At 45.1% G+C, this 25000-nt stretch overlaps 1 protein-coding gene across 1 annotated transcript in view; it reads left to right on the top strand.

Moving 5' to 3' along the window:
- Positions 1 to 25000, top strand: part of arhgap42b (Rho GTPase activating protein 42b) — a gene marked incomplete at its 5' end in the record, with an annotated part of 124442 nt that overhangs the window by 38071 nt on the left and 61371 nt on the right. Inside the window, 2 exons of the mRNA XM_080534799.1 lie at positions 4920 to 4981; positions 24932 to 25000. The exon at positions 24932 to 25000 is cut by the window's right edge and continues 3 nt beyond it. Coding sequence (XP_080390925.1) covers positions 4920 to 4981; positions 24932 to 25000 — 131 coding nt within the window. The remainder of the gene's footprint in view (positions 1 to 4919; positions 4982 to 24931) is intronic.

Genomic DNA, 25000 nt, shown 5'->3' with positions numbered 1-25000 from the left:
GTCTCTCTCTTTGTGTCTCTCTCTTTGTATCTCTCTCTCTCTGTCTCTCTCTCTCTCTCTGTCTCTCTCTCTGTCTGTGTCTCTCTGTCTCTCTCTCTGTGTCTCTGTCTCTCTCTCTCTGTCTCTCTCTCTCTCTCTCTCTCTCTCTCTCTCTCTCTCTCTCTCTCTCTCTCTCTCTCTCTCTCTCTCTCTCTCTCTCTCTCTCTCTCTCTCTCCCCCCTGTTACACTGCCCTCCCAGATGGCCAGGATTGTCATCTTAATTATGACCTTTCTTTGGCATTTCCGTAAGAGTTCCCCAGGGAGAGGCTCATCGGGAGCGATATCGGCCTCAAGCTCGACCGCGACATCAGAAACCCTATTGTCTCTCTGCGCCGGACCAAGTAGAGATAATACATTAACTAAATAAAGTACCTCGCAAAACGAAGGACTGCCGTAACAAGGGCTGTTTTAGAGGGGATAGGATTCACCGGGCTTGTCAGAAAATGTTTTTAGAGAAAGCTAAGAGTCCTAATTCCTGGAACGGATTCTGCTTAATGAGTATAGATCTTGCAATCATCTGCATTACATGCATAACTAATGGTATTGATTTGCTGATGATGATGATCACTGGTGTCTTATTTCCATCCCTTTAACACTAGAACAGCCATGAGTGGGGTCATTTGACCCCTGTGAGTAAAGAAACATGTTATATCTTTCCACTCAATCAAATTTCAGGACCCTCCTTTCATGACTTTTCCTAGATATGTGCGTTCTACCACCCAGTATCCTTACATTTTCAACATCACATCAAGATAAGCTAGTATAAAGCTATTTTGCCGTTTTTCTGTGTAGGAAGCAGGCTAATTTACAAGCGGGGCCAACTAATGGTCGTTGTGTGTAAATAGCAGCTTGAGCATTGTAAAGAGATTTATCTATTTATCTATTTTCATTCCGCGTCTGGCTTGTTGCTGCATTTTTTTTCTTAGGTTATCTTTTGTTAAAAGTAACGTGTCATCTCTGTCATGACTATGGTATAGACAAGAATTAATAAACAGTTGATGTGGACTATTTGTTTATGACAATTTTTTGGATCATAGGGATTGGTCCCTATGTCACGCATGTCATTTGTTTATGGAGACTCGACATTGGCTTCCTGTTAAGTTCAGAATAGATTTCAAGATCCTTCTGCTTGTTTATAAAGCTTTCACTGGCACAGCACCAGAATATCTGAAAGACCTTTTGCTAGCATATCAGCTTAGCCTAGCCAATAGAGCTCTCAGGTCTTCTGACGCTGTACAAAAGAAGAGATTTGGTGAGGCTGCATTCTCATTGTATGCACCCACATTGTGGAATGCACTGCCAGTTTACATTAGGGATGCAACCTAAGAAGGATATATGTATTCTGAAATGATTAATGATTCTAAATACATGAATTAATGTTACAACTGTGTATTTATTTTTTATATTATGTGGTGGCTGTTGTAGAAAAGCTATTTACCATTCGAGGGCGGGGGTTGTGGACTCACACTGTACAAGGTTTTCACAACCCTGTACCAGTACCAGTGGTAAATCAGTCCACAACCCCCTTCCTCTCATGGTAAATTGCTTCCACATTAAATTGGAGTCAGAATGGAGTCTGTCTTCATACTTGAAGTGAAAAGTTTCCCCCCAAAAAAGGTGTGATATTGCCTCTGTGATCTCCTCACTATCTAACAGCAACATAAAAAGGGCCAGAATTACTCTGAATTTGAGGAGAAAAATGTACCGGCCCTGCTGAAATCAATCTGGTCATCAGTGGCAGTGTGCTTTCTGACTGACTGGGCTCGACCCCGCCGTGACCCCCAGCCTGCCTCCTGGTACAATCTACTTTGATGCTCCCGACTTCCCCCCACACAACACTATCAGGCTGTCTGGGGAGCCAGACGAGGTCACATGACCTCCTATTGATTTGGTTCTATGACTTCCTGCAGTGACATTCAGAATCCACACCAGTTATCTAGGAATCTATAGGAGAGCAAGATTGATGTGGCCGAACAGAAACATTAATTGTTCTAGAAGTTTTACAGGGCCTTTTCCTCCCTCTTAAGGTCATGGCCTCCTCTTCACTTTTCACTTGTTTCACAAGTGCTTTGGAGTGGGAAAAGTAAGTTAAGGAAATCAGAGAAGGATTCATGAAGGAAACTATAGCCCTGTTAAGCGCTTTGAGTTGCATTCATGTACAAAAGGCGCTATATAAATAAAGTTTGACTTACTTACTTACTTTACTGTTAACCGTGCGCAAGTACAATAAAGCTAATAGAGTTATATTTAAGACATGTTAAACATCTGGATGAGTTGTATTACCACATGTACAAAAGAAGAGATTTGGTGAGGCTGCATTCTCATTTTTATGCACCCAGATTGTGTAACGCACTGCCAGTTTACATTAGAGATGCAACCTCAGCACATATGTTCAAGTCAAGACTAAAAACCCATCTTTTTAATATTGCCTTTAAATGACTACATAATTAAATGATGATTATATAATGATTGGAGCACTTTGAGCTGCAACATTTGCAGGAAAAGCGCTATACAAATAAAAGGTTATTATTATTATTATTATTATTATTAGTGTGGTCCTCTGGCTCAGTTGGTAGAGCTGGGAGCGTACTGTTACTGTAAGCACCCACTGCGCTGCCGTTTGCTTTGGATAAAAGCGTCAGCTAAATTACATATTTCTGAATTATAGATGATATAGTTATTTGATTTTTTAATTAATTCTGAATCTGAGTTGAGCTTGCACCACAGGACTTTCTCTCTTAATAAGCGTCAGTTCTTCAACGTCAGTCCTAGGAGCAGGGGGGAGCTCGTCTGCCCAATGACTCAGCAAATCAGAGCCTTTTCCCTGTTAAGCGGTGAATGATATGCATGCCGCAACCCCATTCTGACTTCCATTTCCTGTCTTGAGCGTCTAATCTAATCTTGTCCCATCGAGGGCTCCAGCTGCGGCCTCTACCCCCCCGTGAGGGCTGTGCTGTTGATGAAGGAGGTTATGGCGTTAACACTAGAACAGCCGTGCCTTTTTAACCAACTAAAAGAGCCGCCTCCTCTTTACAATGCTAAGCTGCTATTTACACACAACGACCACTAGTTGGCCGCCTTGTAAATTAGCCTGCGTCCTACACAGAAAAACAGCAAAATAGCTTCATACTAGCTTATCCTGATGTGTTTTTGAAAATGTAAGGATACTGGGGTGGTAGAACGCACATATCTAAGAAAAGTCATGAAAGGAGGGTCCTGAAATTTGATCGAGTGCAAATATTTTACTCACTGGGGTCAAAATGACCCATCGCGGCTGTTCTAGTGTTAACAGAAGGCCTGGCCGTCTGCAGATTCGCTGGCACAGAGTCGCCGCTCCCTCGCTACCTGAAAGTGTCGGTGTGTGAACGGGCCTGAGAGCGTCTGGGGTGATGCATGGCTGATGATGACGATGTGGCCGCCGTTGGCAAGCAGAACAAGTCGGACTGCTGCTAAACGGCTAAACACGGGGGTGACACAGGGGTTCACCAGACAGAGGCAGACACGGGGGGGACACAGGGGTTCACCAGACAGAGGAAGACACAGGGGTGCCACAGGGGTTCACCAGACAGAGGCAGACACAGGGGTGCCACAGGGGTTCACCAGACAGAGGAAGACACAGGGGTGACACAGGGGTTCACCAGACAGAGGAAGACACAGGGGTGACACAGGGGTTCACCAGACAGAGGCAGACACGGGGGACACACAGGGGTTCACCAGACAGAGGCAGACACGGGGGGGACACAGGGGTTCACCAGACAGAGGCAGACACGGGGGGGACACAGGGGTTCACCAGACAGAGGCAGACACGGGGGGGACACAGGGGTTCACCAGACAGAGGCAGACAGGGGGGGACACAGGGGTTCACCAGACAGAGGCAGACACGGGGGGGACACAGGGGTTCACCAGACAGAGGCAGACACGGGGGGGACACAGGGGTTCACCAGACAGAGGAAGACAGGGGGGGACACAGGGGTTCACCAGACAGAGGCAGACACGGGGGGGACACAGGGGTTCACCAGACAGAGGAAGACAGGGGGGGACACAGGGGTTCACCAGACAGAGGCAGACACGGGGGGGACACAGGGGTTCACCAGACAGAGGCAGACACGGGGGGGACACAGGGGTTCACCAGACAGAGGAAGACACGGGGGGGACACAGGGGTTCACCAGACAGAGGCAGACAGGGGGGGACACAGGGGTTCACCAGACAGAGGCAGACAGGGGGACACACAGGGGTTCACCAGACAGAGGCAGACACGGGGGGGACACAGGGGTTCACCAGACAGAGGCCCCCCCTGGTCCCCCCTGGTCCTATCTGGCCCCGGTAGTTAACGAAGCCGTGAAGTGGTTAAGGCGTAGACCACCGCCAGGCGAGGCCGTGTGCTGCTGCACGCATCTGCTGCTGCACGCATCTGCTGCTGCCAGAGGGAAGTACAGAGGGAAGTACAGAGGGAAGTACAGAGGGAAGTACAGAGGGAAGTACAGAGGGAAGTACAGGCAGTACAACATAGGGATTTCTCAGACACCTGCAAGACTTGGTAAATGGTAAATGGACTGCACTTATATAGCGCCTTTTTTGCTGCTCCAAAGCGCTTTACAACGGCCTCTCATTCACCCATTCACACACACATTCACACACCAATGGCGGCAAGCTGCCATGCAAGGCGCCGGCCGGCCCTCTCACTGGGAGCAATTTGGGGTTCAGTGTCTTGCCCAAGGACACTTCGACATGTTGCCAGCCGGGGCTCGAACCGCCGATCTGCCAACCTTGTGATCATTAGACGCGGCTGTGAAAAAAAAGGCACGGCTGTTCTAGAGTTAACCAGGACGTCATGTTTATGTGTTTGTGTTTATGTGTTTGTGTGTTTGTGTTTTTCAGCCCAGTCGTTCAAAGAGTTCTCCCAGCTGTTGAGCACGGTGGAGGAGGAGAGGAGGCGCCTGGTAAGACAGACGTTTCTTTTGTAGAATCTTCGCTTTCATGAGATAAGATGTATTTTGTTATTACAGTAGAAGCTCGGCGTCAACATTGTTTACATATTTTGAATATCAGTGCTGCATTAAAGTACACAAATCATTATATTTCTGTGGAAAAAGTGAAACACTTGACGCTTATTTCTCATCTCTTTAACGAGAAGCGTGACATGCTTCATGTTGACGATGCTTAAACAGCAACATCACCTCGTTGAGTCTAAACGAGGGTGTATACTTTAGACTAGAGCTCTCTCCGGTCACGTCTCTTCACTATACTGGCTCCCTGCTGGTGGAATGAGCTTCCCACGGCTGTCAGAACTGCAGAGTCACTACCCATCTTCCGTCGGAGACTGAAGACCTCCATCTCTTCAGGTTACACCTTAACTGCTCCTCCTGAGACATCTACTGCCCCCCAGCACTGCGTCTCCTGAGACACCCGCTTTTCCCCTTTACTGTGTCCCCTAGGACTTCTACTGCCCCCCTTGTACTGTCTGTCTCTCTGTTCCCCGGTGTCTATATATATATTTTTTTATAATAATGATCTGTAGAGCTCTCATATAATGTATACCAGCTAATCTGTAGAGTTCTCATATAAATTATACCAGCTAATCTGTAGAGCTCTCATATACATTATACCAGCTAATCTGTGGAGCTCTCATATAATTTATACCAGCTAATCTGTAGAGCTCTCATATAATTTATACCAGCTAATCTGTAGAGCTCTCATATAATTTATACCAGCTAATCTGTAGAGCTCTCATATAATTTATACCAGCTAATCTGTAGAGCTCTCATATAACCTATACCAGCTAATCTGTAGAGCTCTTATATAATGTATACCAGCTAATCTGTAGAGCTCTCATATAATTTATACAAGCTAATCTGTAGAGCTCTCATATAATTTATACCAGCTAATCTGTAGAGCTCTCATATAATTTATACCAGCTAATCTGTAGAGCTCTCATATAATTTATACCAGCTAATCTGTAGAGCTCTCATATACATTATACCAGCTAATCTGTAGAGCTCTCATATAAATTATACCAGCTAATCTGTAGAGCTGTCATATAAATTATACCAGCTAATCTGTAGAGCTCTCATATAATTTATACCAGCTAATCTGTAGAGCTGTGGGATGAGGTTCAGAGAACAATGCCAGGGGCTTGCAGGCCTCTTAGCTGCAGTGTGACTGGCTCCGTGACCCCCAGTGTGACTGGCTCTGTGCCCCCCCCCCCACCCCAGTGTGACTGGCTCTGTGCCCCCCCCCCCCCACCCCAGTGTGACTGGCTCCGTGCCCCCCCCCCTCCGTGCCCCCCCAGTGTGACTCTGGCTCCCTGCTCAAGCAGAAGCCTGGCATGCGGCTCTGGCACAGTCGCTCTGCCGTAACGGAGGTCGGTCCTTGGCTGTCTGGCAGAGTCAGGGACATTTTTATTTAGCTGGAAAGCAAAACTAAACCCCTTTTTAAGAATATTACTAGCACCTTCTGCTGCTCTTTTTAAAGAGTGTCCGTCTATTGCACATATACTAGGGGTCCAGTACATTTCAACATGCGTTAGAGAGAATTATAGCCTCTTTAATTCTACAAGCTGTCTGACAGATGTCATTATTCTCCAACTGATAACTAATGGATGTATGGTGGTGATAAAAAACCTTTCCCTCTCATTTATATTCTACCACAATGTGTGCTTTGAGTTGCATTTCATGTACGAAAGGCGCTATATAAATAAAGCTTTACTTACTTACTTACTTACTTACTTACTTACTTACTTACTTACTGTGTGTCAGGAACACACAGGAGGTGGTGGACTCAGGGCTAAACTTAAAACTTAACCAACGTAAAGAATCACTGTCACATGCAAATAGTAAGATGGTGGTCAAAAGTTTGGTTCCCACACACGCAGTCACATGAGTAAATTAATGTTCTAGAATCTAGATGTTTTAGACACAAACACAGCCAAGGACAAAGACACTGCTGTGCCACCCGTGTTGCAGACTGGGTTTCTCCCCTGTATGTTAGTCAGGTTCTCTGTTTGTTTTAACCTGCCGTTCGTTCTCAGTAGAGAGTGTGGTATATTTTAACACACACACATGCATGAATTGTATAGTATGGGCCTGTATTATTTGCCTTTTGACTCTGCATAGTTCTGTAAGAAATTCTCCTGGCAAAAAGTTTTTTACTGACGTAGCAGTCCTTTTGTCTACAAGGCCATATGTGACATGACGTATGCTCAGGATACTGTCCTTATATGGTTATATCTCAGAATGACTTCCTGTGACTACCACTGACCCGTAAACCTGAGTGACTGAGTGGCCTGGGGTGGACCAGTGGTCTAGCACCGTGGTCTACAGTGCACACATCAAGTCCGGCCCATGCCCTGCTGACATGCCCTCTCTCCCTTCTTCTCCTTACTTTCCTGTCTGTCTTCACTGTATCTGTCCAAAAAAAGAAGAAATATGAGTGGGACTGCCCCACTCAAAAAAAAAAAAAACCTGAGCGACTGTATGAGGGACTGACCCCTTGCGTTGCCTTGCCTTAAGTAATGTGATATGCCTGTATAGATACCTTGTATTTGCATATGGTCGGGTTATTTAATGTGAGAACAAGGGAAACACCAGTCCCTGCTTGCCTCCTCCAGCTCCTCTCACAGCCTCTCAGCTCATCCCAACTTTTTCTGTATCTCTGTAAACTGTCATTCTGTTTCATAAATAGTCTTAGAATTCAGAAGTTTTACTTGTGATCTATTTCATACAAGTTATGTAAGACAATAAACAACAAGAGAAAACTTTATTTTGCCTCATTTGTCCTGTGCTGCCCAGCTCCTGGGTCCAACACTTCTGAATCCTTACACTGTTAACACCAGAAGAGCCGTGAGGGGTCACGGTGACCCCTGTGAGTAAAGAAAAATTATATCTTTGCACTCGATCAAATTTCAGGACCCTCCTTTCATGACTTTTCCTAGATATGTGCGGTCTACCACCCAGTATCCTTACATTTTCAACATCACTTCAGGATAAGATAGTACAAAGCTGTTTTGCAGTTTTTCTGTGTAGGAGGCAGGCTAAAAAAAAGAAGCGCTCTCTAGTGATCGCTGTGCAAATAGCAGATTTAGGCGGCTCTACTAGTAGGTAAAATAGACACGGCTGTTGTAGTGTTAAACAAGAAGAAACATGAAGAGTTAGCCCAGTTGTTTTACAATCCTGTCGCTAAAGGGAAATCTAGGCTTATTTAGACAAGTCTCCTGAGCCTTCTCAAAAATAAACCTGGATTTTACTTTAGCGACGTTGATGGAATTCCCCCCTGACCTAATCTGTTATCGTTGATTAGGGTTAGGGTTGATTAGGGTTGATTAGGGTTAACCCTGTCTCAGAGAGAGTTAATAAGAAACCACAGGGATGGAAGAATTGTTGGGAAAGGGAAAATCCTGTGAGGAACTTAACTGTTTATAGAAACTCTTTTCGGCAATAGCTTGGGTTTCAGTAGCTTGGGTTTCAGTAGCTTGTGTTTCAGTAGCTTGGGTTTCAATAGCTTGGGTTTCAGTAGCTTGGGTTTCAGTAGCTTGGGTTTCAATAGCTTGGGTTTCAGTAGCTTGGGTTTCAGTAGCTTGGGTTTATTTAAGACACAAATCAGATATCTATATAGTAGGCATATATGAAGCTAGCTAAAAATAGCCTAAAAACATAGTGAAAGCTTTGAAGTGTTCTGCTTGTGAAACTTTAGGGGAATATGAGACTGCTCAAATTCCATCCTCATTCATGGAAATTCATCCTCATTAATTAGCTGAAATTTTTGTGTGATCAGTTTTTTTGGGGGGGGGGATAATCATCCATTAGCTATTAAAGCCAACGCTTTGGGAACTTACTTGGGAAGCATGTCTTAGAGCCTGGTTCACAGTGAACGTGTATGGTAATGATCATTCCCGGTTAAATACAGGATCCAATCCTACTCACCACTTACAAAGCCATCAACAATCTGGCCCCCTCCTACCTTGCCGACCTCGTCCCCCTCCACACCCCCTCCCGTTGCCTCAGGTCTGACGACCAAACCACCCTCAAGACCACCAGGACCAAGCTCCGGACCTGGGGTGATAGGGCCTTTCCAGCCGCAGCCCCGTCCCTCTGGAACGCCCTCCCCAACCACATCAGACAACACCCTCCCAACATTTAAACAGGCCCTCAAAACCCACCTCTTCAAGCTTGCCTTCACCAGTTAACCCTCTCCCCCTCCCCTTCCCATGTGTCCCCAGCACTACCTTAATTAGGCCCCTATACTTTCTTTTATCTATTTTGTTTCTTTTTATTATTACTACTCAATCTTTTCAGTTTGTAAAGTGTTTTTGAGTGTCTATATATAAGTCTAATTTATTATTATTATTATTATTATTATTATTATTATTATTATTATTATTATTATTATTTGTAGTAGATTCATGGGCACAACCGCCTTTTTAAACATGGTAGCTTTCTTTCAGGCTGGTTGCAAGTCTCAAGCAATAGTCCCAGATGTTACATCTGGAATCCTTTACTTATTTGGAACATAACATTGGATGTTCAACATTTGATGACTTTCCTGACCATCCTTTTAGAGGATAACCGGGGCGGCTGTGTCTCAGGAGGTAGAGGCTGTGGCGCAGGAGGTAGAGCCGCCGCCTAATGATCACAAGGTTGGCAGATCGGCGGTTCGAGCCCCGGCTGGCCACATGTCGAAGTGTCCTTGGGCAAGACACTGAACCCCAAAATTGCTCCCAGTGAGCAGGCCGGCCGGCGCCTTGCATGGCAGCTTGCCTACCTCGCCATTGGTGTGTGAATGTGTGTGTGAATGGGTGAATGAGAGGCCGTTGTAAAGCGCTTTGGAGCAGCAAAAAAGGCGCTATATAAGTGCAGTCCATTTACCATTTACCATAACTAGTGGTTAACTAGTGGTTAACTAGTGGTGTGCACCTCACAGTGAAGCCTCTGTAGTTCGGCTGGGGCTGTGCTCTGCGGATGGTCCCTGACACATTCACTCCTCCTCACATACAACATTGCCCTCCATAGCCTGGCCCCCCCTTACCTGACTGACCTCTTTCTTCCCCACCGCCCTACCCGTGCCCTCCTCAAAACTCGAAGGCTTCGGAGACCGTGCCTTTATACGAGCTGCACCCCGCCTCTGGAACTCTCTCCCTCAACCACTCAGAGACTCACCCTCACTCTCCACTTTTAAATCCCACCTCAAAACCTACCTGTTCTCCCATGCATACAACATCCCCTACCCCTGACCATCTCCCCTAACCCTGCCCCCCCCCCTGGACATTGCTGCGTTACTGTGTTCCCCATTCGTTAACTCTGTGTTCTATGTGCTCATGTTATCTGTTGCTTGTTGTTTCTGTGTTTTCCCCATATTTGTCAGTGTCTTTGAGCCTCGGAAAAGCGCTATATAAATTCAATGAATTATTATTATTATTAGAGAGTGTTCCTGATCTGAGAGACCAGTTGTTTTTCATCCACAAGTCTCCCTTGTTCCTACCAGCCTGTTTGCAATCGGTGAACTCACTAGTGGCTTTGTTTATATGTTCCAAAATGTTTATTTTGGCCGTTATTCAGCCTAATATTTCTCGACACCTGATTTTCATTGATACAGCTCTTTGGTCGTCATGTTGAGAGACATCAATAGCAGACTCTGAAGGTAAACACAAAGCCTCTGATCAATATGACACATTGACAGCTCTCTTACAATAGGCGAGTGTTTAATACGAGCACAGCAACACCGCAGCGGGGCAGCAGCGCATGGTTCAATGCTGCAGCAACAGACACATGGGGCCCTATTATGCACTTCTTAACTTGCCGTCTTAAGTCTTAATTAAGACGCACCGCCAGGTTAAGACCTACCGCCACCCTTATTATGCGCTTCATACGCGCTACTGCTATTATGCAGGTGTCGATAGGCGCCCACACATAAGACGTAATACTCCCGTGCATATATTACTCATTGTGGGAGTGTTCATATGTTAATGAAGTGCACTAGGCGCCCCTGCTATTATGCGATCTGACTTTGCTCCTAGCGCTAAGAAGTGGTTTGAAAAGTTCTTAAGTTTAGACTTCATGCACGTTTTGAAACACGAGCGCGCCTCCGCGGTTTGCGCATGCATGTGGGCACACATGAACACGCACGTGGCTCCACGGCAAGACGTCAATTACAGTCACAGTATAAATGCTTTATTTCAGAAGGGAGAGGCCAGCGCTGTACAGTATGTTGCCTCCGCATACTGTGCACATACAGTACGAGCATGCCGTGCGTAATATAATGACATCAACATCTGTCATTCCTGCAGTCTTCCAGCGACCCCTCTGTAATACTTCTCAACTCACAAGCGGAGGTATTGCCGTGTTTATTCAGAAAATAATGATTGCTGTGTTTATTCTGAATACTATATCACACAAGGTTGTTCCATGTTGCCAGGTGACTGTCTCCCTTCCGTCTCCCTGTCTGCAGTTGAACTTAAACCAGCTGACCTGTTCTTTCCTTTAACGAATTTGAGTATAAGGTTCCCTTGCACAGAAAACGAGTAAGCAAACACGGCCGCTGCTACTTCTTCCCACGCCTGTTTCACCACCTCGGCTCGGGGAGGATTTCGCGCCGTTCCAAAGATTGCGAACGGATGAGCCTTGACCTCATGCACGAGCTTGTTACTTTCTTCTGCAGAGAAGCGCGCTGACCTCCTTCTTAGGACTTCCATAATAGCATAGCGCTAAAGACTCAACGCAGCCGGTTCTTAAAGGGAATGGCACCTGGCACGCTGATTGGGTTGATTGAGAAGACGCCCAAAACACACCCATGACTAATTTCTTTGCTTAGCGCCGGGTTTTAGGCGCCCACTACCGCACGCATAATAGCAAAGTGGCCTTGACCACGCCTCCACGTCTTAAGTTTAGATCTACCGCCTCGTCTTATTGCTTAAGACTTATGAAGTGCATAATAGGGCCCATAGTGAGAAGTGCTGAAATGTGCTTGGGATATGAGAGTCGTGTGATTGATTGCTGGGGCCTGTTACAAAATTATGTGAGCTTAGAATGATAAGGTTCTATCTTCGTTTAGAATGATACGGTTCTATCTCCGTTTAGGGTAGTTCAGAGATATTGAGCGTCAAAGTTTTTATATTCCATTATGTTTTGTGAGATGGAACCTTTGTATTTTATTCATTACTAACTCAAAAATGGCAACATTTTAAAAATAACACCACACAGGCATTAATAAACACCTAATGGATCAGATTATGTAAAAAACTCAATTTTGACAAAAATTGATATAATTTCTTTTTACCTTATAATTCTAACGTCACAAATAGTTAAAATACCACCGCTCATCCATGATCAGACTTAGCTGAGGTGCTGCAACTGAAGACTATCAATAGAGTACAAAAAAACAGCATCTGCACACTCAAATCTGTGCAAAAAAACGTTTGTTTATTGCGTGAGCTTTCGGTCATAATGCCTGAAGAAGGTCTATAACCGAAAGATAATAAACATTCTTTTACACAGATTTGAGTGTGAGGATGCTGGTTTTTTGTACTCTATTGCTAGGGCCTGTTAAAATGTTGTAATAAATGTTACAAACACATTTGGTCGCTAACCCTAACCCATGACAATTCTGGCAGGCAGTTGAAGGCTTCCGTTAGCAATGGTTGCACCACTGATTTCACAACCATGAGCTGCGGTCGTGAAAGACTGAGTGATTGATAGTACTATGGACGAAACATTATTTTGAAAGGATATACATGTTTCTGTCTGTTTAGATCATTGGAAACAATCCAATCCTGGGGTCTATTGAAATAATAATAATAATAATAATAATAATAAAAATACATTAGACTTGTATAGTGCTTTTCTAGACACTCAAAGAAGCTTTACAAACTGAAAAGGTTGAGTAGTAATAATAAAAAGAAACAAAAAGGTAAATAGAAGAAAGTATAGGGGCCTAACTAAGGTAGTGCTGGGGACACATGGGAAGGGGAGGGGGAGAGGGTTAACTGGTGAAGGCGAGCTTGAAGAGGTGGGTTTTGAGGGCCTGTTTAAATGTTGGCAGGGTGTTGGCCTGTCTGATGTGGAAATGTCTGAGATGATAGAGAGGGCACACACATATCCTAGCACGATGAATCCACATTACAAGTTTCCTGTGGCAAACCTGATACATTCTTCTTCACAACCTCTCTCCAAGGCAGGTGCGCTAATGCAAAAAAACAAAAAAGCAAAAACAAAAAGGCCTATTTAGTTATTTAAAGCCTCCACAACTATAGTTCCTGAAACCAAAACCTCCCCGCCCCCATCCTCCCCTCACTCCCCCCCCCCCCCCCCCTCACACCCGTCTCCTCCACATCTGGACTGAATCTACGACCAGAAATAGAAAAGAGAACCGACTGATGAGATGCTTTGAGATCTCCAGCGCCGTCTATTAACACTCTCCACGCCAGCGAGGAGGAGGAGGAAGTTCACAGCTTCCTTCCTGTTCCTGGATTGTTAATTAACATGGAACCGTAGTTAAGAATCAGAATAAAGAATAAACCAGATCAGAATAAAGTCTTTCTACTGGTGGTAGCTTGGAAATGAAAAGAGATGGAGAGAGGGAGGGAGGCAGAGAGGGTGAGGGAAAGAAGGAGAGAGAGAGGGAGGGAGAGGGGGAGAGAGAGAGAGAGAGGGGGGGGGGGAGAGAGAGAGAGAGGGGGGAGGGAGAGGAGAGAGAGAGAGAGAGAGACAGACACGGAGAGAGAGAGAGGCACAGAGAGAGTGAGAGAGAGAGAGAGACTATTCATTAACATGTAACCGTAGTTAAGGTGCCACCGCCACCGCCACCGTCGTTCAGAATAAAGTCTTTCTACTGCTGGTAGCTTGGTGGCGTCTGCAGATAGACCCAGTCAGGCATGAAGAGGTTTTATTGTCTGTTGGGGTTGGCAGGAGTCCAAGGTTCTAGAATCTGTGCCTGTACACTCCTCTGTGATTGGCTTGCCAGCTTTACCCAAGTGTGTTATTTTAGAGGAAGACTTTGTGTAAACGGTAACCTGGTATAATTCCCCTGCCACAAGCCCCCTCGGAAATGAAAAGAGATGGAGAGGGGGAAAGGGAGGGAGGGAGAGGGAGGGAGGGAGGGAGAGGGGGAGAGAGGGAGAGAGAGAGACACAGAGAGAGAGAGAGGGTGGGTGAGAGAGAGAGAGAGAGAGAGAGAGAAAAAGGGATGACATGCAGGATATGTCCGCGGCCGGAATCGAACCAGGAACCCTGCGGTTACACGGCCGACGCTGTAGACCCTACCCCAGGGTCTGACGCCTGCCTCGTCAACCATGTGACCTACCCCAGGGTCTGAAAGAGAGAGAAAAATTATCTAGAATCTGTGCCTGTACACTCCTCTGTGATTGGCTTGCCAGCTTTACCCAAGTGTGTTATTTTAGAGGAAGACTTTGTGTAAATGGTAACCTGGTATAATTCCCCCTTGGAAATGAAAAAAGATAGAGAGAGAGAGAGAGACACACACACACCACAGTTCTGCATGGTTTGGGAGAGGTAGAGAGAGAGGTAGAGAGAGAGAAACAGAGTAGAGAGAGAGAGAGTAGAGAGAGAGAGAGAGTAGAGAGAGAGAGAGAGAGAGAGAGAGAGAGAGAGAGAGAGAGAGAGAGAGAGAGAGAGGCCACAGTTCTGCATGGTTTGAGATAGTTCAGCGCGGCCGGGTTTGGGAGGGCTTTTACGAGTGGAAGGACACTGCCCTGATGTTGTGGCTTTCTGCAGCGATGATCGTATCCCATGGGGAGTGCTTTCTCTTCTGGCTGTGGTGGAAAAAATAAATGAAATTCCTTTTCCTGGTGTTTGGTAGTTGATAACATCCAGAGAGGATTTGAGCCTCCGACGTACTCGTATCTGTAACTGCCACACATGCCAATCAAATGCTATGTTATATTTTGTACTTAATAGATAATATTCAGACTTTTTTCACTGATTTTGTATGCTACTCGTTTTGTGTAAGTGGAGGGTTTTGCCCTCTGGTTGCGTTAACACTAGAACAGCTGTGCCTTTTTACCTCCTAAAAGAGCCCCCTCTTTACAATGCTCAAGCTGCTATTTACACACAACGACCACTAGTTGGCCGGCTTGTAAATTAGTCTGCTTCCTACACAGAAAAACTGAAAAATAGCTTCATACTAGCTTATCCTGATTTCTGAAAATGTAAGGATACTGGGTGGTAGAACGCACATATCTAGGAAAAGTCATGAAAGGAGGGTCCTGAAATTTGTTTGAGTGCAAAGATATAACATTTTTCTTTTCTCACAGGGGTCAAAATGACCCCACCCATGGCTGATTAAGTGTTAATGCTTACGGTAGTGATGGGGGAAACGAAGCTTTCGACGCAATTGACACGTTCGACACAATTGTGTCGGAAAAAGTGTCGATCTATCGATGCAGTCGATACAGCAGCTCCACAATGACATCTGCTGGTCAGGTCATGGTATTGCGGCTGTATCGACTGATTCACAAGTCAGGAATTTGAGGCAAAATACAATAAGCCTTGTTCAATAAAGGTGCTGTGATAAACTGTGTCAATGTGTGTGGCCATATATGCGATCTTAAATGTTGATGTGTCTAGTAGACTAATAAATACATATATGAAAGAATAAATAAATAAATGCAAATGTGTCCATTTCTGATATGTAAAGATAAAAATCTGAACGACATTTAGGCATGTGTGGGACATGGCTGTTTGATAATTGGGGCAGATATAGATGGTCAACATGGCATAACAGGGGCCACAGTGTTGGGACGTGCTCGTGGAACAGGGAAAGAGTGCAAAACAAGGCTACATTGTGGAAACTGGACAGACTTGTGCTTATGTAATCAATCAAATATTTATTGCTTGTGTACATGAACAGGCAACGTTTTTTTATGTGTATCTATCTGGCTAGCCTATGTGTTGCAATTATGAATCTATGCCTATCTCTGTATGTTCTATATCTATCTATCAATATCTACCAATCTCATGTCTATTTCTATCTCTATCTCTGTCTCTGTCAATAAATGTATTCTGTCTAGCGTCCGTATGTCTCCACTCTGACTACAACCCTCGAATATGAGTGAATATGAGTGAATATGAGAGAGTTCAACGTCATTTTATGCAGTACCAAACTTGGAACACTGCCCCGTTTGCGGAACGATTGACACACGCGTCAGATGTGCGCGTGTGACGTACGAATCTTTCTTCGAGTAGTCACGTGGTTTTTGCAATTTGACGCAAGCCTCGATACGTTTGTATCGACGCACATTGCGTCGGAAGATAGACACCGTGCCGTGACTACTGCGTCGAGCGGTAACATCCCTAGCTTACGGTACTTGTCCTGCACTGTAGCAGTAAGAGCTTGTTGTGTTGCCGCCATTGTTTCTCAGATGTCTGACAGTACAGTAACGTCAGTGTGTGCTGGCCTTTGAGTTGAGGAATGTGACCCTTGACCCTGACAAGCCATTCCTAATGAAAGGAGGCTTTTGTTCGCGGTGTTAGCGGTGTCAGCGGTAGCTTGTTTAATGACAGATCTGAAGAGCTTTTTGGAACTGGCTGCTATCAAACCGTTTGTGGTTTGCGTTCCAAACTAAGAACTGTACAAAAGCTTCGAGCTTCTAGTCCTGGTGCCACAGATGAATACCCACCTATATCTACCTGAGACTCAGTTACAGAGTTACTGACAGATCCACTGGGTCAGTTTCAGTACCAAACTACCTCAGTGACACACAGACACCCACTGACACATTGAGAGACCCACTGACACACTGAGAGACCCACTCACACACTGAGAGACCCACTGACACACTGAGAGACCCACTGACACACTGAGACCCACTCACACACTGAGAGACCCACTGACACACTGAGAGACCCACGGACACACTGAGACCCACTGACACACTGAGAGACCCACTGACACACTGAGAGACCCACTGACACACTGAGAGACCCACTGACACACTGAGAGACTGAGAGACCCACTGACACACTGAGAGACCCACGGACACACTGAGACCCACTGACACACTGAGAGACCCACTGACACACTGAGAGACCCACTGACACACTGAGAGACCCACTGACACACTGAGAGACTGAGAGACCCACTGACACACTGAGAGACCCACTGACACACTGAGAGACCCACTGACACACTGAGAGACTGAGAGACCCACTGACACACTGACACACTGAGAGACCCACTGATACACTGAGAGACCCACTGGGTCAGTAACTACCTCAGCTACACACTGAGAGCTGGTTGCTACCATGACGAACTTCCTGTCTGCGCTAAGGAGGGATGTCATGTTCTGCCTGCCTGCCATTTCAAACTGAAAGTTCACTTAATTTAATTGATATATCTGAAGGATATTGCTTCATTCTAAATCGGTTAGTTCAGTGGATGAATGACGTTTGCCTTTCTCAAATCCCTTATGGGGCAAATCCATTCTCAGAAACACGGTAGGGCTGTCTGAGTTCATTTGTCAGGGGGCTCAGTACTTCCTGGTTTGTTCAATCTATCTGTGACTCTAATATATGACAGGTACTAGTACCATTCCATCTAAAGGCACACTGGGTCAGTAAGTAAAAAAAGTCTTACATTTGAGTTGTTGAAACTTGTAGGAACCCTGTAATGACGATCAACACTTCATCTAAAGAATAACACATTTAAAGCCTCATCCCATCCTCATCTCCTCATCTTTCTCTTCAGACGTCATGGGCAGATTGACTTGTTCCTTGTCAGGATTATCTATGGCCACGGGAAGATTAAAACGCCCTTCAAATCAAAACCTGGCAGAACGTTCCTGTATCGTGACTGTCTCCATTCACTGTACTATAACTGGATCTCTGCTGGATGAGTGTGTGTGCTGTGTGCTGTGCTGTGTGTGTGTGTGTGTGTGTGTGTGTGTGTGTGTGTGTGTCTGTGTCTGTGTCTGTGTCTGTGTCTGTGTCTGTGTCTGTGTCTGTGTCTGTGTCTGTGTGTGTGTGTGTGTGTGTGTGTGTGTGTGTGTGTCACTTTAGCCAAGTGGGCTGTAAGGTCATAAATTCCTCAGATGGGAAACGTCTTCTCTCATGGTGCAAATAATTAGTCTGGAGACAATCGGCTCTTCCAAGAGTTTGGAGTGCAGGGGGGGGGGAGCAGGGGTGGGGGGGGAGCAGGGGTGGGGAGAGGGTGGCATTCTGACAGTAGCTGGTTGCTACCATGACGAACTTCCTGTCTGCGCTAAGGAGGAATGTCATGTTCTGCCTGCCTGCCGTTTCAAACTGAAAGTTCACTTAATTTAATTGATATATCTGAAGGATATTGCTTCATTCTAAATCTCTGTTAGTTCAGTGGATGAATGACGTTTGCCTTTCTCAAATCCCTTATGGGGCAAATACATTCTCAGAAACACAGTAGGGCTGTCTGAGTTCATTCGTCAGGGGGTTCAGTTCAGTACTTCCTGGTTTGTTCAATCTATCTGTGACTCTAATATGACGGGTACTAGTAGCGTTCCATCTGAAGACAGACCTCTACCGTGGCTGTGGTGAGCTCACATCTTCCCAGCTGTCACAGTAGCCTTCCTTTAGCTGAGGAACATATTGGGCCACAACTGAAACTCACTACCTCTTTTTTTTCTGAGTAGAGCAGTCCCACTCATCTTTTTATTTTTATTGCGACAGAGACAGTAGAGATTTGACAGGAAGGATGGGTGAGAGAGAGAGAGAGAGAGAGAGAGAAGGGATAACATGCAGGATATGTCCACGGCCGGAATCGAACCAGGAACCCTGCGGTTACATGGTCGACGCTTCGTGCGTTACGGCACCAAGCGTACACTGCAAAATGTTTTATCTAAGTAAGATTAAATATCTTAAATCAGAGGCGGCTCTTTTAGTAGGTGAAAAAGCACGGCTGTTCTAGTGTTAAGATCAATTCAAATGCTGATGTTCCTGGTGGGTTTTAACGCAGGCACCACAGTGTTGCACCATTCAACACCTTCCTCTTCCACACTGAGTGTAGCTGGACCTCCTGACTATTCTCTCCAGCTTGTGTTCAGCTCCACGCTGGTCCCAAACACATCCCAACATCCCTAATCTCATTCACAGTGGTACAGGGCTCTGGACAGTGGTACAGAGCCGTCAGGTCAAAAACATCACGCCACTTGAACAGTTTCTTCCCCAAAGCCACAGCCCTCCTCAGTAACTCCTGATCATTGCACCTTGCATTGACCTTAACATGTTTCTGCACTTTTACAAGTTTTTGCAAGTTGTACAGTATATTTATTCACTTATATTGGTACTGTGTATATTGTCTTGAGTATTGTTGTGTTGTCGTCTTGTTGTTGTATGTACTGTAGCTTGTTCAGCATGGAGAATACCAAGTCATGTTCCTAGTGCACTGCACATGGCCAATAAAGTTGAATTGAATTGAATTTACGATCTTGACCAGGCCCTGTGACCAGGCCTCTGTGGCTGCTACAAGGCTGAGCAGATTGTTGACATCCCCAGGTCCCTAACCCTAAACCTGAAAGGTGTACTGCTGTCCCTTGTAGCTTGTGTTACTTTGTGAAATTGACCGAGACACTTTAACTCCCCTCCTCCTGGGCTTCTCCTGAGCGATTGTGAAGAATATCAGCCTCTCTTAGGGGAGAGCTGTTTGAATGTCTGTGTGACGCTGTGTACTCTGAGAAAGTTCAACAGCAGTTCTCAGAAAACAAATCGGCCTCTCTCTCTCTCTCTGGAAAGGTCTCAAACAGAACAGCAACTACAAACCGAACCCCCCCCCCCCCCCACTTGGAAAGTACAGAGCCAGAAGTGCATTAAAGGCATGGAGCAAGGACATTGGAGTACACCCCTATGTGAATGAGGGCTCTCTATGCTCTGCAAATTATAATAATTTGCCATTTAGCAGACATTTAGCAATGCTATTTACAATTACGAATTACAGGGACAGTCTCCCTGGAGTAACTGAGGGCTAAGTGCTTTACTCAAGGGCAATGAGAGGCTGTTGTAAAGCGCTATATAAGTCAGTCTATATAAGTCAGTCTATATAAGTCAGTCTATATAAGTCTGTCTATATAAGTCTGTCTATATAAGTCTGTCTATATAAGTCTGTCTATATAAGTCTGTCTATATAAGTCTGACTCATACAGACAGACTTATATAGACGGACTTATATAGACAGACTTATATAGACAAACTTATATAGACTGACTGACTTATATAGACTGACTTATATAGACTGACTCATACAGACGGACTTATATAGACGGTCTATATAAGTCAGTCTATATAAGTCAGTCAGTCTATAAGTCAGTCTATATAAGTCTGTCTATATAAGTCTGTCTATATAAGTCAGTCCGTCTATATAAGTCTGTCTGTATGAGTCAGTCTATATAAGTCAGTCTATATAAGTCAGTCAGTCTATATAAGTATGTCTATATAAATCTGTCTATACAAGTCCGTCTATATAAGTCAGTCTATATGAGTCAGTCTATATGTTACAGTACATGTGGGAATACGGTACATGTGGGAAAACTAGGGTTAGGTGCTAGGGTGCTACGGTTAGGGTTAGGGTTAGGGGTAGGGTTAGGGTTAGGGTTAGGATTAGGGTTAGGGTTAGACATGCCAGCATGTACCTAATCGACGTAGCACCTAACCCTAACCCTAATTTTCCCACATGTACCGTATTCCCACATGTACCGTAACATATATAAATCAGTCTGTATAAGTCAGTCTATATAAGTCAGTCTATATAAGTCAGTCTATATAAGTCAGTCTATATAAGTCAGTCTATATAAGTCAGTCTATATAAGTCAGTCTATATAAGTCCGTCTATATAAGTCTGTCTATATAAGTCAGTCTATATAAGTCAGTCTATATAAGTCAGTCTATATAAGTCTGTCTATATAAGTCTGTCTATATAAGTCAGTCCTATATAAGTCTGTCTATATAAGTCAGTCCTATATAAGTCAGTCCTATATAAGTCAGTCTATATAAGTCAGCCTATATAAGTCAGTCCATTATGAAGACTACTGTATGTGCGTCTCTGCGTGAAGGCCTGTGATGAACCGTTGATAACGTGCGTTCCATACTGGAGAGGACAGTCGATGGTGTTCCAGTTATGAACGGCTTTCAACAGTAATGGCAACACAGGCAGAAACACAAGAACTTATTTGCACAATCAATCGGTGATGACATGAGAACAGAAGCCTGCGCAGCGGGCGGCCGGCCTGTGGAGAAGACACACATCTCCTCACACCCCGTTGAAGAGGTGGAAAGATTAATTAGCACTAGCAACAGCCGGGCCTTTTTTACCAAGATAAGAGCCGCCTCAGTTGTCAAAACAGAAACAGGAAAAACTGCAAAATAGCTTCATACTAGCTTATCCTGATGTGATTTAGGGTGGTAGAACGCACATATCTCAGGAAAAGTTATGAAAGGAGGGTCCTGAAATTTGATCGAGTGCAAAGATATAACATTTTTCATTTCTCTCCAGATGCTCTCTCTCCATTGTTATCTACAGTACTGCACATCTCTTGCAGTTATACAGGGTTGACTAGTCTTCTTGTCTACCGGCTACTGCAGCATTAGTAGGCTAACTTAATGCATTCATCATTCATCTTTATTTGATAATTCTTGACAGTAAAGGACACAGCTGAAACTAATGAAATGGGATTATCTGGCCATGGCATTGGTGGTCTGTTTCTACATGACTATTCCCACTGGTTAGACACTTAGACACTGCACTTACTTTAGATGTACTACTTCTGTAAGTGGCTTTGAATAAAAGTGTCTGGCCAAATGTAAATTATGTGAGGTCACTCCCATAGAGTTCAGGAGGTAGAGCCGCCGTCTAATGATTGCAAGGTTGGCAGATCGGCGGTTCGAGCCCCGGCTGACCACATGTCGAAGTGTCCTTGGGCAAGACACTGAACCCCCAATTGCTCCCAATGAGCGGGCCGGCGCCTTGCATGGTAGCTTGCCTACCTCGCTATTGGTGTGTGAATGTGTGTGTGAATGGGTGAATGAGAGGCGCTTTGGATAAAGGCATAGCTATATAAGTCAGTCTGTTTACTATTTACCATCTATGGCTGCTCCCACCAAGCCCAACGTGGAGTGGTTGTTAGTCCAGGCTTATCTGCTCTCTGCAGGTTATTTGGTTAGTAACGAGGGCCTGGGGAGTGTGGTGTGTAATAATTCTGTTGATTAGGTTTCGCCTTTGGAGTTTGTTTGGACTTGAAGCCCCAAATGTTTCTGTCAACTCTAAATGAAAGGATCCCTCATTTGAAATGAAAGATTATTTCAGAAAAGATTTGGCCCAAAATGCAGTGGGGTTTTTTCTCTTGAAAAAAAAGTGTTTAAATGTATATTTAATAACAGCTTGGTGAGGGGGGTTGAATAGTTATGTTAGGAGAATAAAAAGATTGTGATTGTTTTTGTGTGTGTGTGTGAGAGAGAGAGAGAGAGAGAGAGAGAGAGAGAGAGAGAGAGAGAGAGAGACAGACAGACAGACAGACAGTCACCTCTCTGTGCTACGACAGACAGACAGACAGACAGACAGACAGTCAGGCAGACAGACAGTCACCTCTCTGTGCTACGACAGACAGACAGACAGACAGACAGACAGTCACCTCTCTGTGCTACGACAGACAGACAGTCACCTCTCTGTGCTACGACAGACAGACAGACAGACAGTCAGACAGACAGACAGTCACCTATCTGTGCTACAACAGACAGACAGACAGACAGTCAGACAGACAGACAGTCACCTCTCTATGCTACGACAGACAGACAGACAGACAGTCACCTCTCTGTGCTACGACAGACAGACAGACAGACAGACAGACAGACACACACACACACCGACTGACCGACGGTGGAAGCAAGGAGGTTCTTAATCTGTCCAGGCGACCCTAAAATTAGACCTGTTATTACGGGCGTATCATAGCGCTCAGCTCCTAGTTTATCACACACACTTAAGGTGCAGAATAACTCTGTAAATCAGGCCGAGTGCCGTGTCACTCCTCCCTGCCTCCCCAGCCCGCTCTGATCACACTGGAGGAGACGCCGCACACAGGAACCTCAGCAGGACCTTAACGGTGCGTTGGGCTGAAACGCTGACCCACCAGGATGGAACAGACACTGTAATTGACCCGATATATCTCTCTCTCTCTCTCTCTAATCCTGTGTTTCTGGGTGGAACGGCACTGGGAAACGTGCACCTTTTAGAGTTGTCGTCACGCGGTCGCAGCTATAAGCTGATCTGAGAGAAACCGCCGATATGGAGACAAACTGTGTTTCTGAGTTTAAATGTGTTGAAGACGGTAGACTATGAAGCTACTTCATACACATATAGATTGCTGTCATTAACACTAGAACAGCCATGGGTGGGGTCATTAACACTAGAACAGCCATGGGTGGGGTCATTTGACCCCTGTGAGTAAAGAAAACTGTTCTATCTTTGCACTCGATCAAATTTCAGGACCCCCTTTCATGACTTTTCCTAGATATGTGCGTTCTACCACCCAGTATCCTTACATTTTCAAAACCACATCAGGATAAGCTAGTATGAAGCTATTTTGCCGTTTTTCTGTCTAGGAGGCAGGCTAATTTACAAGCGGCCAACTAGTGGTCGTTGTGTGTCAGTAGCAGCTTCCCATTGTAAAGACTATGGGGATCATTTGACCCCGGAGGCGGCTCTTATAGTAGGTGAAAAAGGCTCGGATGTTCTAGTGTTAAGCGCCACAATAGGCTCTTTGGCAATTGAATTTGTCAGATAGGGGGGGGCAGGTTGCCAGATAGGGGGGGGTCGGGTTGCCTTGAAAACTTTGAGGTTATTTTGTCATATAGATTCCCCACATAAGCTATAGGGTCGATTAAAAGTGGCATTGGCCTCTCTACACCTGAGAAATGGCCCTAATAACAACACATTTCATCATGCAATGTTTTTTTGCGACATGCTACATTGCTACAGCGAGGTTGTGGTCAGTTTCACTGCACATTAAACAGATTAAATGCTTTCAGCATATAGTAGTGTCTTCTGTAGCATATCAGAAGCTGCTCGCTAGTTCCACATAATAATAAGTGTTCCAGTGAGTCCATACTTTATTGTCAATCCGTACACCGACTTTCTACAATGACATTAACGTCTGTAATCAATGACAAGTGAGGCTTGGAGGTTTATGCAGCGGCTCTGTCAGGACATTCATACACTACCCCGTTAGTTCTCTGTAGGCTGGGTTTCTGCCCACCGACACTCAAAACCAGTACTCAAGTTTGAAAAGAAAATCAGGGGGGATGGTGGATTTTATCATATGGGGACAATTCTTGCATCCCCACAGCGTCATTGACTTCAGTGTGTCATTGCATGTGTGTGCGCCCCCTCCCTCGCCCACAGTATTTTACTCATACTCATGCGCAAAACTAACTGTTGAAATAGCAGTAATACCACGTTCATTGATAAAATGACATAAGGGATGGAAAGGGGGATGGCATTTTTAGAAGGGGGATGATTTTGACTGTTTTTATTTCAGGGGGGATCAACTCCCCCATTCTGTAATCAATAGGTTGCATTGTCAAATCCAGTTGCTTGGTTCTCCTTAAATGGTAAATGGTCTGACTTATATAGCACCTTATTCCAAAGTGCTTTACAACGGCCTCTCATTCACACATTCACACACACATTCACACACCAATGGCGGCAAGCTGCCATGCAAGGCGCTGGCCCGCTCACTGGGAGCAATTTTGGGGTTCAGTGTCTTGCCCAAGGACACCTCGACATGTGGCCAGCCGGGGCTCGAACCGCCGATCTGCCAACCTTGTGATCATTAGACGGAGACTCTACCTCCTGAACCACATCCCATAATACTGTACATATGAGAATACTGTACATATGATAATACTGTACACATGTTTGTTTGATTCTAGATCCAGAATGCAGATGACGTTTTGATCACTCCCTTGGAGAAGTTCCGGAAAGAGCAGATTGGTGCTGCA

The sequence above is a fragment of the Nansenia antarctica genome (assembly GCF_963989245.1).
Source record: "Nansenia antarctica genome assembly, chromosome: 1".
NCBI classification, from domain to species: Eukaryota; Metazoa; Chordata; class Actinopteri; order Argentiniformes; family Microstomatidae; genus Nansenia; species Nansenia antarctica.
This window is presented reverse-complemented; position numbering and strand designations above follow the sequence as displayed.